The sequence below is a fragment of the Staurois parvus genome, unplaced genomic scaffold, assembly GCF_062004578.1.
Source record: "Staurois parvus isolate SC_StPar_1 unplaced genomic scaffold, SC_StPar_1.0 ptg000151l, whole genome shotgun sequence".
NCBI classification, from domain to species: domain Eukaryota; kingdom Metazoa; phylum Chordata; class Amphibia; order Anura; family Ranidae; genus Staurois; species Staurois parvus.
In genome coordinates this window covers 2569821-2585862 of record NW_028317947.1, presented here as the reverse complement: position 1 = coordinate 2585862, position 16042 = coordinate 2569821, and the positions used below count along the sequence as shown (strand labels likewise).

Below are 16042 nucleotides of genomic sequence, written 5' to 3'. Positions count from 1 at the left end.
AAACAATGTTGCAGTGACTTTTCTCTACACTTGTTTTGGGTCAGTGATTCAGTGACTGAAGTGAAAGCATCAGAATGACAGCTAAAGAACTAGCATTCTTAAAGAAAAGTTCAGTAATGGCAACTATCAGTAATTGTCTCTTCAAAAGAAGATATTATTTACACATATCTCCACGTGAGACCTATAAAGTGCAGCAATTTGTTTCAGGAAATGGCATTGTTTCTGCACATGAAGGCCAGGCGGAAGGTGTCTTTTGAGCTTCTTTTTCACAGGTGGCCAAAGCATGTTAACAGCTGTCGGTTGAGCCTTGTTTTTGCCTCCCCTGACTGCTGCGCTGCAACTAACATGGCCGGCAGCTATGCTGATACATATCACCATGGGAAAAATTATACAGCTGTGCCACAGTGCTACAGACTCTGAATGGTTAAACAGGCATGCAGAGGGGGTAGTAAAAGAGGCCTTACAGTTCAACCTATACATGATTGTGTATCTTATTTTCACAACAGTATCATACTGTAAGGGAAAGTTGGTAATGTTGCCCATTGCAATGCCTTTTTTTTATTTTTTAACAGGATGGAATCTGGCCCTTATGGGCAAAGCAAAAATGAAACATTAGATGGCAATGGGTGGCTTCTCAAATTTCTGGCTCACATCATTGCCTTAAAGTGTTACTAAACCCACAACAGTAAAATCAGTCTGTATATGTAGTATAGCATGCTCGTTATACTCACTGTGGATCCTAAGGGGTTAATCCTCTGCATTGTGTAAAAAGGCCATTTGAACCTGTCTTCTCTGACCCTCATCTTGTTTTAATGTCCATGTCTTATGAACCCCTAGCCATTTTGCAATTGCTCAGTTTATATTGCTAGAGAGGTTTTTCTTTTTCTTGGGAGAGTGCATGTGATCAGCACAGGGCCAATCAGCACTGTCCAGGCAGAGGTCAGGGGTTTTGCATTCTCCTAGAGCAGAAAGAAAACTTCTCCAAGCTTTAACCAGTGCTCTGCTAAACACTGACAGAAGTCATAAGACTGCTCTTACTGCTGATGAGAAAAAGTTTTTAGCAGTTTATATTTACTAAAATAATTGCACTTCCATGTTCTGTGTACTGTGAGAGACCAGACACAGTGAATACAGGGTCCTGGGTTTAGTAACACTTTTACTAATTCGCCTCCACCTTATAGCAGAAATTCTGCTACAGGGCAGTAGGGGTGCACAAAATCACGTATATATACACGTGATTTTGCAGTTCTGGTTAGGTGGCCCTACCTGTGCCACCATTCGCGGCCTCGGCTATCAATCACCAGGTCCTGGCCGGTGGTTACTCGCTGGTACCCGGTGATTGCCGAGTATTTCTGACGGAGGAGAGACCTGTTAGTACACAATACAGATCTCTCCCCTGTCAGCTCCTGCACACTGCTTTGTATGGCACTGCATAGCAGAGCCATACAAAGCATTGTGCTTACAGTGAAACACAACACACGGCCTCATAGTAAAACAGCACACAGTTACCCCTTTGTTAACCCCTTCCTGCCCAGTGCCATTAGTACAGTGTCAGTGCTTTTTAGTAGCACTGATCACTGTATTGGTGTCACTGGGGATGTCAGTGACAACAAATCAATTCCCCCCCAGTGTCAGAATGCCTGCCGAAGTCCCGCTATAAGTTGCTGATTGCCGCTATTACTAGTAAAAAAAATTCCAGTATCTATACAGCCATTTGTAGATGCTATAACGTTCACGTAAACCAATTAATTTACACATATTGGGATTTTTTTTTAGCATAGACATGTAGCAGAATACATTTTGGCCTAAATTTATGATGAAATTTGATTTTTTACATTTTTTACTGAACATGTTTAATGGCATAAAGTCAAAAAATGTTGTTTTTCTAAAAATGTTTTTTTTGTCTATAGTTCAAAAAATAAACCCGCACAGGCGATCAAATACTACTGAAAGAAAGCTCTATTTGTGGGAAAAAAGGACAGAAATTTAATTTGGGTGCAGCGTTGCATGACCACGCAATTGTCAGTTAAAGTAACGCAGCGCCGTATCGCAAAAAAGTATTATGCACACACCCCATGTATCCCACAATGCGTTTAGGAAGCTGCATTACTCTGTAAAGATTTGGTGGAAAAGTTTATACATCAGCTATGGCTTGCAGAAAACAGGGTATTTCCATAGGGCAGTTGCCCAGAGTTCAGGGTATGATCATCAGCACAATCCAGAAGATTCTTCACATATATGAATCAGTAGTGCCTGTACAATCTCTGGGATTTATAGGGAAGTCTTGAGTTGTTTTTTTGTTTTTTCGCTGAACTTTCTTTGCTGTGGCAAACATGAACAGTGTCCTTGCTCCTGTTTACTGCCCTAAAAACTTCACAAATCTATTAAGCATTTATTAAATCTGACATTATTATTGTATCACCTGAAGCACCCAATTATGTATTTTGCACCAATTATTAAATATTACCTACCTACTCAGCCTTTCCTAAACATTTCTTATGTAAGGTCTCCCACACAGCCATTAATCTTCGCACATAAACCTTCGACAGAACAACATATTAAGCAATCATTAACCAAGCTTTGGGCAGCTTTCCTGAAGCCCTTGAAGCACCTTAAGCTCCTACCTGAAGTGTTAAATACTTTTTTTTTTTTTTTCATGGGAACGGGTCTAGCTTTAATCACCCGTTTACAGCCGCTTATGGATTAGATCCATTTTTACATTTCAGTTACGGGTCTATTGATTTGGCATTACCTTTAGCCTCAGTTATAATAAAATAATAGATGCATCTTTGTTTTTAAGCACAAACAATGTTTTCTTTTGGCAATGTTGTCTTGTAAAATAGTTACAAATTAAAAGCAATTTTAAATATTTTTTTTAGATTTTTTTGTTTTTTAAATTGAACATTATATGTACACTCTTGAACTGTAGAAAAAAAAAAAAAGCCTGCAACTACTGCTTGCTCCTAAGGCACAGAATGTTGAAATTAGTTAGCCCATGTCATACAACTAAGGTGTTATATTAGGCATAGCTCCCAACTGTCCCTGATTTGGAACAAAGTCCCTCTGTCCCTCTTTTTTATTTGTTCCTCATTTTGGTCCGATCTATATACTTGTATATAAAACGCACTAGTTATCTTTCAAAAAATGGTTTCACAATGCTAAACCATTCATCCAGTTTCTAAATTGCAGCATTTGTGAATTTCAAAAAACAGTAAAAAAGGAATAGTAGTGGTTAAAAAAAAAAAAAAAAAATCACTTGTGGGTTTAACTAATCATTTTTTTTGCATAATGCTCCTTTAAGGGAGCGTGTTCTATGTCTACATACTTTTGCTAATAAGAATCTCTTGTTCCCATCGCAAAAAGTTGGGGGGTATGTATTCAGGTTCTTGGTGTACAAAATGCAAAAGTTCTTCAAGCTTTAAAAGGGCCGTAGCAAGTTTTTAGCAGTGCTAAAATCCCACTATGAACATGGTATTTCTACAGTCAGCACTCCCAAGCTGGAGGGTACTTTTTGAATTCAAAGAAGCTGCTTAAAGCGCATTTTTTTGTGAATGTTTGGTGAATATGCTGCCCAACATATTAAGTTTCACAAGCCACCACAAGCTTTCAAAAAGGTGCCAGATATCCAGAGAGCTCCTAACGTTCGGTAGGTTCTGCCTGTGCCGCAATGAAATCCAAAGCAATGGTCTTAGCCCTGCTCTGATGTCTTATGCTGTATTTTCCCCATTTCCATAACATAAGGGGTTTGTAGGCCATCCGAAGGACACTGGGCAGGGCTGATAACACAGTTTGGGATTTCGGTGAAGCATTGGAAGGGAGCACCGGAGAGACAAAAGCCAAAAGGCATGGGGAAATCTGCATGTATTGTGGATATTTACTGTAAATATTTTTTTAGTTTAATTTTGCCCTGACACACACTTTAAAACAGAACACCATCTTTTTTTTAAATGTTTAAACAACGTCTGTACATACACTATATTGCCAAATGCAGGCAGCAGGGCTGGATGTTGCTCCTGTGCCTCCTGGGTGCACGAAAACACCAGAATGCAAGTAGCCTATTAATAAATTATTTATTAAGGTTACAACAGTAGCATTCATTCATAAATGCGTGTAGAGTAGGACTTTGCTGTCACACTGACACAGGAATAACAGGCTCCAACCTGCACTAGCAGGCACTATCAGTCCTGGGTTTTTTTGCTTCTCAACCAATGAAAGTTTACAGGTTGCTCAAAACACTATTAGAAATTATCATAAGCTCCTAGTAAAGTCACTAGTTACTGCTGAGGTTATTATTGGTTTTAATGGATTTTCATGTTGCAGAGTTGATTGTGCATTATCTCTAGGATACCTACACTATATTGCCAAAAGTATTGGGACACCTGCCTTTACACACACATGAAATTTAATGGCATCCCAGTCTTAGTCCGTAGGGTTCAATATTGAGTTGCCCGCCCTTTGCAGCTATAACAGCTTCAACTCTTCTGGGAAGGCTGTCCACAAGGTTTAGAAGAGTGTCTATGGGAATGTTTGACATGTCGGACGAGAAGGCCTGGCTCGCAGTCTCCCCTCTAATTCATCCCAAAGATGTTCTATAGGATTAAGGTCAGGACTCTGTGCAGGCCAGTCATGTTTCTCCACCCCAAACTTGCTCATCCATGTCTTTATGGACCTTGCTTTGTGCACTGGTGCGCAGTCATGTTGGAACAGGAAGGGACCATCCCCAAACTGTTCCCACAAAGTTGGGAGCATGAAATTGTCCAAAATGTCTTGGTATGCTGATGCCTTAAGAGTTCCCTTCACTGGAACAAAGAGGCCAAGCTCGACCCCTGAAAAACAACCCCACACCACAATCCCCCCTCCACCAAACTTTACACTTGGCACAATGCAGTCAGACAAGTACCATTCTGGCAACTGCCAAACCCAGACACAGCCATCAGATTGCCAGACAGAGAAGCATGATTGGTCACTCCAGAGAACACATTTCCACTGCTCTAGAGTCCAGCGGCAGCGTGCTTTACACCACTGCATCCGATACTTTGCATTGCACTTGGTGATGTAAGGCTTGGATGCAGCTGCTCGGCCATGGAAACCCATTCCATGAAGCTCTCTACACACTGTTGTTGTGCTAATCTGAAGGCCACATGAAGTTTGGAGGTCTTTAGCTATTGACGCTACAGACAGTAGGCGACGTCTGCACACTGTGCGCTTCAGCATGCGCTGACCCCGTTCTGTCATTTTACGGTGCCTACCACTTTGTGGCTGAGTTGCTGTTGTTCCCAGTTGCTTCCACTTTGTTACAATACCACTAACAGTTGACCGTAGAATATTTAGTAGCAAGGAAATGTCAGGGATGGACTTATTGCACAGGTAGCAAACTACTACAGTATTACGCTTGAATTCACTGAGCTCCTTAGGGCGACCCATTCTTTCACAAATGTTTGTAGAAACAGTCTGAATGCCTAGGTGCTTGATTTTATACACCTGTGGCCATGGAGGGCACTGGAACACCTGAATCCAATGATTTGGAGGGGGGTCCCAATACTTTTGGCAATATAGGTTTACATTAAAAAAAAGGCACCTGCGAAGAAGGGCTGGCTGTACTGACTTATTTCTGGCAGTTGTGACTCTTGTGGATCCCTCTACAGCGCTGCTGGCTTCTACTCTTCTTTTTCCTTCCAGTTGCACTACAGGGGGATCAGTTCATGGATATGTACCCCTTTTCATCTGCTGCCTGGGCCCTGTATTCACCTTTCCCCCCACAGTGTTTCCAAATTCCCTCCTCTCTTGCCAGCAGCTTCTGCAGGCACACAGGATTGTTTCAGGATGGAGAGCTGGTAAACTACATAAAGACTGTGTTTACTATGCTTCAGTTTGTGAATGAACAAGAAGCTTCAGAGTGCTTCCCATTCTTTCACTGTCCAGAGGCTGCAGAGAAAGGGACTGGTGTCTTTGTCTCAAATGTGAGACATCAAGGGTCTGATATTTAATCAAAGGCCCCCCAATAGGGCAGTTAAAAATGGAAATATAAATAAATACAATTAAAAAAAAAATTTAAATTTAAAATTCTAAAAAACAATTTAAAATAAAAATAAATGAAAAAAATTGAAGGATTGAAGAGCAGTCAGCATTTGGATTGCTCTTCAGATTGCATAACCCCACATTAGCACTCCGCAATGCTGTACACACTGTTATGGGGCACTTGCAGAGCAGAAATATTTACTTGAATTGGTCTTGTTCGATGGGGTTATAATTTCTGTCATGGCTGCAAAACATAGCATTGCAGTTTACTGAAAATATAAGTTTAATTTTTTTTTATAGGGGGGTCCCTATCAAGTAGGCTGTACTGGGCCCCGTGATTTCTAACAGCAGCCCTGACCATGCATGTCTGTAGCATTTGTTTTTTTGTGTTTCTTTCAGTTGTCTTCCATTCAATAGCTCATTTAATTTTCTTGTGAAGAACTACTGTCTTTAACAAATGAATAACAGACAAAAACTGAGGCCTCACTCACACGGGCGTAACGATTTGTACATCTGTGCAAAGGGGCCGTCTTCACACATGCAAGATGCAGAAGTATACTGTGCAGACCTCCACAGGCAACCGGCTGCAAGGAGCTCCACGTGAATCCCAGTGTGTACATCCATGCAGATCCAATGGATGGATCAGAACGCAGTCTACGTGTCCTGATCCATGCCTTGTACCTGCACAGATGTACATTCTGGGATGCGTGTGGAGATCTGTGCAAGTTAATGCAGTCGGTCACCTGTCATTGTTTTGAACAGGCTGCCTGTGCAGGTCTGCATAGAACACCTGTGCATTACGTGTGGGAGAAAAAGACCCCCTCACATGGGCTTGGGGTACACCCATATAAATGAAGCCTAATAGATCATTTTCAAACATGCAAATGCTCTAAATTTAGCCACAAGTTTCTCTCGTGTGTGTGGTGATGCGATTACAGTATGTGGCTATATATAATTCAACTGACTTATTCATGTCCCACTTATCACATTTCAGTGTTCCTTGTTCTCTCAAAAGAACTAAAGTGCCATCTTACTTACTTACCTGTGAGCTATTGTTTTTTTTTAAATCCTGTATGCTAACATACTAAAAACACAGTTAAATTACTGGGAGCGATACGGACCTACCTTATTGTGACAAGTGTGCCCTTACTGCCATCTATGCTACATACATTTTGTAACCTTTTATTCCAATCATCCATTATACCGAGTAGATTGTGTTTATCTGATATCTATATTTGTCCGTAGGTCAATGGCACAGTCACTCCTAGTTTATTGGTGTCATATTCCATCTCCTCCATATTTGCACAAGGTGTTCCTTGTGACTCAGCTCTAGACACGTGAGTGACGTGTTCCGTCTATCAATGCCTCTCACGTCTACTTGTATTTAAAAGATAGGCTGTTCTGATCTACAGTAACCCTCTGTCCCACAGGTATGCCAACATCGGGGATGACTTTTCGATAGGGAAGTCAAGAAAAAGGCATCTGAAATAAAACTAGTGTGCATAGCAATCAAAAATTTTTTTTTTCTATGAGGTTTTAGAGGAAATGCTAAAACTCGACTGGCTGCTACATGAAACAACTTTATGAAATAAAACAGAACTCCACCTACATATAATATATACATGTCCCAGAGACCCATGTACTTTAAAAACAACAGGAAGTTCAAGTTTTATTTTCAATGTCATTTATTAAATTAGTCACGTTACATTTGGTATGTCTGTTTACCCATATGTACACATCACACACATACTAAGAATTACACATGTCTGTTTACCCATATGTACACATCACACACACACTAAGAATTACAAACACAATTACCATGAAATGTCACAAATACAGTTGTTCTGCTAGAAGGGCGGACAAACACGTTAATGTACGTCACTGTGTTCAGTTCAAGAAAGTGTGTTTGGAGCAGTACAGACAATACATTGACGAACCTAGGAGGTAGATAGGTATGAAAACAGGGAATAAGTGGACTTGATTTATAACAACTGGAGAAAAGAAAAAAAGAAGGGTTTGCCATTAATAATCACTCAGCATAGCAGTACTAAGAGAATGATTATAACCTCAGAGGTGGGACCAGTGCCCCTCAAGGGACTCCACGTAAAAGGTTACAACGAGTACAAAAATCCTTTTTTCTTTCTCATCCACTGATGGACACCGACTGATTTTGGATTTCCTGAAGGTTAAAAACTCCTATTTAGGGGTGGGCAACATAGCAAATCAATAAGCCCTCTGGCTGATCGAAAAAATGTATTATCTATGGCCAGCCTAAGTGCACCCTCTTCTACAAATTCTTTTTCTGATTTGCCTGTGGCCTTAGGCCAAGCCATCAGCCACAGGCAAATCAGTAATAGAATTTGCAGGAGTGGGCGTGGGAGCGTGTTTGTGACCTCTGCGATCAGAGTCAGCAAATACCTGGGTGTCTTGGATGATTACGTCTTGCATGACTGTGGCAAAAACCTTAGCTGAAAGGGGAGATGTTCCAGTCAAACCCAACGGAGCCAAAAGAAGACTCACAGAATGGGACAGATCCTAGAGCAATGAAAACCATGATTTCTGGCTGCAGACGCTGGCACTGTCAGTAGGCACACTGTACGCAGCCCTGGAACTGCTAGTGGGAGGGGTTATCCTGGGATGGCCTACTGTTTTTATCAGTGTTCAATCCTCCTGTAGAGGGGAGAACAACACAAAGACGTATGTGTCCCTCATTAGAGGAGAAAGTAATTAGATTTTATCTTTTGATATGCTTATACCAGCAAATGTATGGTTGCTATTGGCAATTCTTCACTTCTTTCACTCAAGTTTTTATAGATCAGGGCAGTTGTGCTTTTGGTTGTCAAATATCACAGAACCACAAGACTACATAATGAGTACGAGAAATTATGGAGCAAGGCGTTCATACACCCACCCACCCTCTGCAGGGTGTGTCCAGGGGCTTGTCTCTTCTCCTTCTTTTTGTCGAAATACAATGCGATCATGCAGGCGATTGGTTTGTCCCTGCCAGAACTCAATGACAGAAGGACGGATGATGTACCCTCCCCTGTAAAAGTATTAAAAAATATTTTAGTATGAAGAAAAGTCATGTGATATACACCAGCAAATGCCTTAAAAATACCCACCATTCAGGTGGCCTGGGAACCTCCTTGTCCTTGTACTCCTCCTCAAGTTCAGCATTTTTCTTACGAAGGTACTGTGAGCAAAAAGTAATACTAGATGCATTAACAATAGTTGCAGGTTAAAAACTATTTTTTAGCTTGCAGGTTTTAAACAGTTTTTTAGCAAAAATAAAAAAGATGTAAAAAAACACAAAACATTTAATGTAAAAGCCTTCTAGAGCACTAGGAGTTTTTTTTCTTTTAAGAGCTTACAGCAATACTTTTCTCCTTTCAGACTGGCTCAGTCTGATTAAAACCCAGGGATGGAACTCTTCTAATTTATTCACTTGTGTTTGTAATTTCAGTTTGAGATGTTGAGCCCTGTATACAAGAGGCTTTTTTTTTTTTCTCCTTAAATGAAAAAAAAATCTGGAGAGTGGGAAAACAGCCAAAAGCTTTTACCTTCTGGTTAGGTATAACAGCAGATATTATTTACATGCAATATTTCATTATTAATCTAACAAAATGTAATCAAACCAGCATTCAGTGCTGTTTCACACATGTGCGGTGTGGATTTAAGCTCAGGCTTCACATCTATTGATACAATAGTTGTTCAGCGGTTCAGGGCAGGTTTACATCAGGTTCAAGACAGGTTTAGAACAGTTCAGGACAGAATTTTATCCTCTTCACAACTGTAAACATGCGGTTTAGAAACGGTTCCCATAGAAGTCAATAGCCTGAAATCCACACCTGAACCGGACGCACTGCTCAGAAATCGGACAGGACTCTGTTTCAATCTGCACTACCAGTGCACTGGAGATATGTAAATAGGTACCATAGGAAGCAATGTTATTTCACATGTCATGAGGACTGGATGCAATTTAAATCGCATTCAATCTGCATATATGTGAACAAGCCCTTAGGCTTAGAGACCTGAAATGTACAGAATCAAGGGGGAGGCCATGTTTCTCCCATCTCTTGAAGTACAGGGCTCTCTCAGTGCAATGGTGTCAGATGGCAGCAATGGGGAAAATTGAGGAAGGTAAATTGATGCAGCTTATTGTGCTTGCTCTACATGTATTGACAGAGAAAGTACCAGTTCACATGGATAGTGGCAGTATTGAAGTCTAAAAAGCAGAGGTCTCCAAATTTTCTAAACAAAAAGGGCCACTTTATTAACCTTCAGACTATATGAGGGTTGGACTGTGGCCAGTGGGAGTAAAAAAATGCCTCAGGCTTGGTGATCAGTGAAAGTAAAATAAACTATATAATGCCATTGGTCAATAGGAGGAGGAATAATGCCCCATTATAGGTATCAGTGGGAGAAATAGTGCCATCAGTGGAAAGAACAGGGCCCCATCATGGTGTCAGTGGGAGCAATAGTGTCCCATCATTGGTACCAGTGGGAGGAATAGTGGCCCATCATTGGTATCAGTGGGAGGAATAGTGCTCCATCATTGGTGTCAGTGGGAGAAATAGTGATCCATCATTGGTGTCAGTGGGAGGAATAGTGACTCATCATTGGTATCAGTGGGAGGAATAATACCTCATTGTTAATGTCAGTAGGAGGAATAGTGCCCCATTGCTGGTGTCAGTGAGAGGAATAGTGCCCCATCGCTGGTGTCATGGGGAGGAATAGTGCCTCATCATTGGTATTAGTGGGAGGAATAGTGACATCAGAATCCTGACTCTCCCCTGAGATACCGGTGTACTGTGGTCATTCCAAACCAGCCAGATCCAGGGAACATCCAGAGTCCCCCTGTTCATGATCAGCAGCGGGAGGAGCATCCTGCTTGCAGCATCTGCTTACAGCGATTGGAAGAGGGAGCAGAAATCAACAGCCTACCCACCAATTTCACCACCACTGCATCATGAGATGGGCATAGGAGAGGGACTCCACCTGTCTCATCTGCCAGCAAAGGAGGTGCCCTTGGTATACGAAGTGTGTCATTCCTTTACTGAATTATGGAACCATGACCTTCATTACCCTTGGCCTACTATGGGTCAGTTGGGCTTCATTTTACATCAACTTTGTTAATGGAGAGGCCAGGTAAAATAATAATAATAATACAATTTTTGTTGGGTTTGCAGAAAAAAAGCCTTCTACTCTGTGACGGAAGCTTGATTTAGTTAAAAAAAGAATAGCTTTGTATTTTTTAAAGCTAGGGACACACTACCTAGAAAGAGGCCGGGTCAGAAGGAACTGACTTTCAGTCACTGTGTACAGTGGTCTGTCAGACAGAAGCCAGACTAATGACCAGCTTTTGTTGAAGGCATATGCTGGAAAGCCAGCATCCAATTGCCCTCACAGCCAATAGCTGCAAGCGCTGATCAGTGTATTCTGGCGGGAAACTGGCGGAGAGAAGACACCCAGTCACAATACAAGAGGACAGTGAGGGAGATAAGCCTCACCAACCTCATTGCTTGTGTTGGTACAGTGATCAGCCGAACTTGGGAATCCCACTGACAGCTGAAACATTAACGTATGTTTTTCACTACTAAAATACCACATGACTTGATAAAATAACTCATGCGGTATTTTAGTGACATTTTTTAGTGAATTCAAACCTTTTTGTTTTTTAAATGCTGTGCAATATCCTACTGCATACTAGGACGCGGTAAGATACCGCTTAGTGAATTGTGCTTATTGTCCCAAGGTTACCGCTGTGACTTTATAAAAAAAAGAAGTTTAGTTAAAATGAAATAAAGTAAAAGTAAAGAAATAACATTTGGAACAAGTCTTTAGCATTAGAGAGGAGGGAAGCATCTCCCGTTTACTAAACAACATTGTTTTTGCATTCCAAGATTCTCCCATCCATTATATCAGATAATCTAGAGCTTCAATATCGGTCCGAGAGCCTGAAGAACAGCTGTCCCAGAGTTCTGGAAGGGAACAGACCACTGACATTAACTACTCTCTGGTCGAGCAGAACCAGCCAGAACCAGGGAGCTTCCAGAGTCCACCTGTCTGTAACCAAAACAGGGAGGTACTGCCTGAGTGCAGGATCTGTCTACTGGAGATAAAAGAGGAAGTTGAATCCACCAGAATACCCTGCACCCAATTTCACACCGATTGCATTACAAGGTGGATGCAGGAGAGCAAAACCTGCCTACTCTGCCAGAATAGGGTCGCTTACTATATATGGGCTAAGTGTCTTACATCTATTAGTCTTTTCTATTACTTTAATTTCTGAATAAAAGTGATGGTTTTAATATCTGGTAAAACATGTAGAAATGATTTTGAGATCTAACTTTTTTCTCTCACCTACAGTCCGCGTTTGATCTACCAAATTATGGATGGATGGTCGTTATCATCCCTGGACAATTTGACTGCATGGACCCATCAATTAGTATGCAGTTTAATCTTTCAGCACAAACTCTGCAAATTCAATAACTGAACAATGACATCTGCAGCAGGTAAGCCATGTGTTATAGAAGGATAGATTTCCCCCATTACAATATTCTTCCTGCCACCTACCAAAATGGTCACTTTCTGGAAAATAAGCATCCTTATGCTTGTGTGAAAGCTTTGTGAATACAGCCTATTGACACTGGAGCCCGTTATATTGAATGTAATCTGTAAAGTATGCTAAAATGCAGATCCTTATTACAGAGCGATCAGACGGGTCAAATCCATTAATAAATTGGTGGATAAGATAAAGTCTTCTGCTCTGTGAAGAAAGTTTGGGTAGTACAAAATGAACATTAGCTTTGTATTCACTCAGAATCATGACCCATCAACTTTATTTGGGTTGACTAATTAGCTGCCAAAGGCTATGGAGCTCTTACAGGGCTAATTCACTGATATTTGATACCAAAATTGTTGGTGAATGGTGGAGGTAGGAGTGAAGCTCCTGATGTTAATAAGGACATGAGCAGAACCCACTGGTCTCCCAGGAAGCAATAAAACCTAACAGAGGTTCTAAGCTTTCCCTGCTCCATGCAAAACAAAACAAGAAAACATTTTGCTTTTTTTTTTTGTTATAGCTGCTTCGGCTGAACCAGGAGATGGATGCAAGAGACAAGAATATGTCCTCTGAGCCAGCAGATGGTCACTTGGCCGATTTCACTATGTGTCTTTCATCAGTCGCTCTTTTCTTCCAAAATTGCCCACCTTTGACCATTGTTGGGTAACAGTGATTATTTTGTTAGCTGGTAAAATTATTTAGAACATTTGTTGTTGAATAAGTATATTTCTTTAAAAAAAAATGTTTGTTTTTTTCTCTCCCCACAGATACAGCCGCTAAAATTGTGGACAGATGATCACCATCACCTCGGACCAAGCCATCCATCTGCATTATCTTTTAAGATAGATAAATATTTAAGTTAGTTAAGTAAGTTAGTAATATACAGGCAGCACAGTGGTTAGCTCTCATGCTTGGCAGCAATGGTTCCTAGTCTCTTATTCCAACCAGGATACTACCTGCATGGAGTTTGCATGTTCTTCCTGTGCTTAAGTGGGTTTCCTCCGGGTACTCTGGGTTCTCCCACTCTAAAGAAACCTAACCTATAAAGCATGTCTTTGGAGTAGAGTAGGAACTGGCCAGAGAGGGATTACTTTGATGCAGTTGGCCAGCTTAAACATGCACTGCAATGTATGTTAACTAAAAATCCCTAATTTTAGGCAAAGTTTCCCACAAAGGGTGTACAGCAGTGTGCAGAGGGTTCATTCAAAAATTTATAATAAAGTGTGAGAACAGTATTTGTATCAGGCTGGTCATGTATTCATTATCATTCACCTATGACATTCAGAAAATGTAATAAATGGAGGCTTATCTTTGTCCACATTCCATTGATATCAGTAATGTAATAAATCAGACATAAGCAATATAAACATTTCTATGTAGTTCATGGTAATTGAAATGCTCATCTAACAAACGCTGGTCATAGAGGGATAAAATTTAGAACAAAATTTCTAAGGAAAATATGTATGAAACGTCATATGAAAATTCTCAGAACATTTGAACGTCATTCAAAAGATGAATGAATCGACTTTACCAAATGAAAATCACATATACTATTAGAAATGTGTTTGTTTGTTCGAGAAATAGTTGATGCCAGTGGGAGGAATCGTGCCCCACTATTGGTGTCAGTGGAAGGAATCGTGCCCCATTGTTGGGGTCAGTGGGAGGAATAGGGCCCCATTGTTGGGGTCAGTGGGAGGAATAGGGCCCCATTGTTGGGGTCAGTGGGAGGAATAGGGCCCCATTGTTGGGGTCAGTGGGAGGAATAGGGCCCCATTGTTAGTGTCAGTGGAAGGAATCGTGCCCCATTGTTGGTGTCAGTGGGAGGAATAGTGCCCCATTGTTGGGGTCAGTGGAAGGAATCGTGCCCCATTGTTGGGGTCAGTGGAAGGAATAGTGCCCCATTGTTGGTGTCAGTGGAAGGAATCATGCCTTAAGGGCCAGATAAAGGCAAGCCAATGGCCACAGTTTGGAGACCACTGCTCTAAAGCTTGCTCTACACATGAGATGGTAGAGAAGACTTGCACATTCATGTCATATCGCCCAAACTGTATGTACGAATTCTCTACTGCCATATTATATCAGGGGAACAACAGAGATTGGCAAGGATCAGGCATCGAATTGTCATTCATAAGGCCTTGTTACTCACCTCTCGGTCTGGGATAACTTGACTCTGATTGCTAACAGCAGCACCAATCTGGCTACCTTTTGGACGGGAGTGAAAGTACTTGTCAGATTCTTCATCTGAAGTCTTTTCAACTGACCCCTCTATTCGGACCTAATAGAAATCAAACAATTTGTAAGCATTTTACCACCTGACTGCAACATAAACATATTATGCCTTGTTCAAGAGTGACACATTGCAATATGGTTAAACATCAAAGGAATCAGAAACATGAACAGGACTGTGTAAACTGACCTAAGTAAATCCATGGATATGCAACCCATTTTTACCATACTCCTTGCCTTGTTATCCTCACTTTGAGTTGGTTTCAGCGCAGTGGCATCACAAACCAGCCCCTGTAAATGATGCGGTTGGTGCCAGCTCACCGATCAACGCATTATCCCAGTCAGACACTTCCTATTTGATGGTGCCTGTCACCCCTCTTGGGTGTCAGCCATGTGTGGCGCCCCCCCCCCCTTCCCTATAGCAATGCCATGGTTTCAGCTAGTTCAGCAGTGTTTGGCCCAGGAATATGATGAGGGAGTGGATGAGCTGTTTAGTGGTTTCTGGGGTTAGGAATGTGCGGATTTTGGCGATGTTGCGGAGGTGGAGTCTGCACGAGCCTGTTAAAGATTGGACTTGGGGCTGGAAGGATAGGTTGGAGTCCAGAATGACACCAAAGTTTTGAACACGTGAAGAGGTGCAAAAAGGCATGGAAAGCCAAAAGGCACCAACTGAAATCTATCAGAAATTATTTATTTATTTATTGCAGGTACTTATATAGCGCTGTCAATTTACGCAGTGCTTCACATATATATTGTACATTCACATCAGTCTCTAACCCTCAAGGGGTGTACAATCTAAGGTCCCTAACTCACATTCATACATACACATGCTAGGTACAATTTAGACAGGAGCCAATTAACCTTCCAGCATGTCTTTGGAGTGTGGGAGGAAACCCACGCAGGCACAGGGAGAACATGCAAACTCCAGGCAGGTGGTGCCGTGGCTGGGATTCGAACCAACGTCCCTAGCACTGCCAGGTGGAAGTGCTAACCACTGTGCTGCCTGCCCCTTGTCACACAAGAAACATCTGATGATGGGTAAAAGCAAAGCGCTCTCTCAAGACCTTCACAACCATTGTTGTAAACCTACTGATGGTACAGAAGGATTTCTAAACTTCTGAATGTTCCAGTGAGCACTGTTGGGGCCATAATCTGGAAGTGGAAATAACATAATTTCACCATAAACCAGCCATGACCAGGTGCTTTAGAAATATATACACCGAGAAAAAT

The 16042-nt window shown here is 41.5% G+C and overlaps 1 protein-coding gene across 2 annotated transcripts in view; it reads right to left on the bottom strand.

The window, feature by feature from the left end:
* Window positions 1-7685: 7685 nt before the first annotated feature.
* The window catches only part of PNPO (pyridoxamine 5'-phosphate oxidase), a 78229-nt gene continuing 69872 nt past the window's right edge, over window positions 7686-16042 (bottom strand). For both annotated transcript variants that reach the window (XM_089674334.1, XM_089674335.1), the window contains 3 exons: window positions 14733-14861; window positions 9144-9214; window positions 7686-9064 (listed from right to left, as the gene is read on the bottom strand). In XM_089674334.1, coding sequence (XP_089530460.1) covers window positions 8905-9064; window positions 9144-9214; window positions 14733-14861 — 360 coding nt within the window. In that variant the 3' untranslated portion in view covers window positions 7686-8904. The remainder of the gene's footprint in view (window positions 9065-9143; window positions 9215-14732; window positions 14862-16042) is intronic.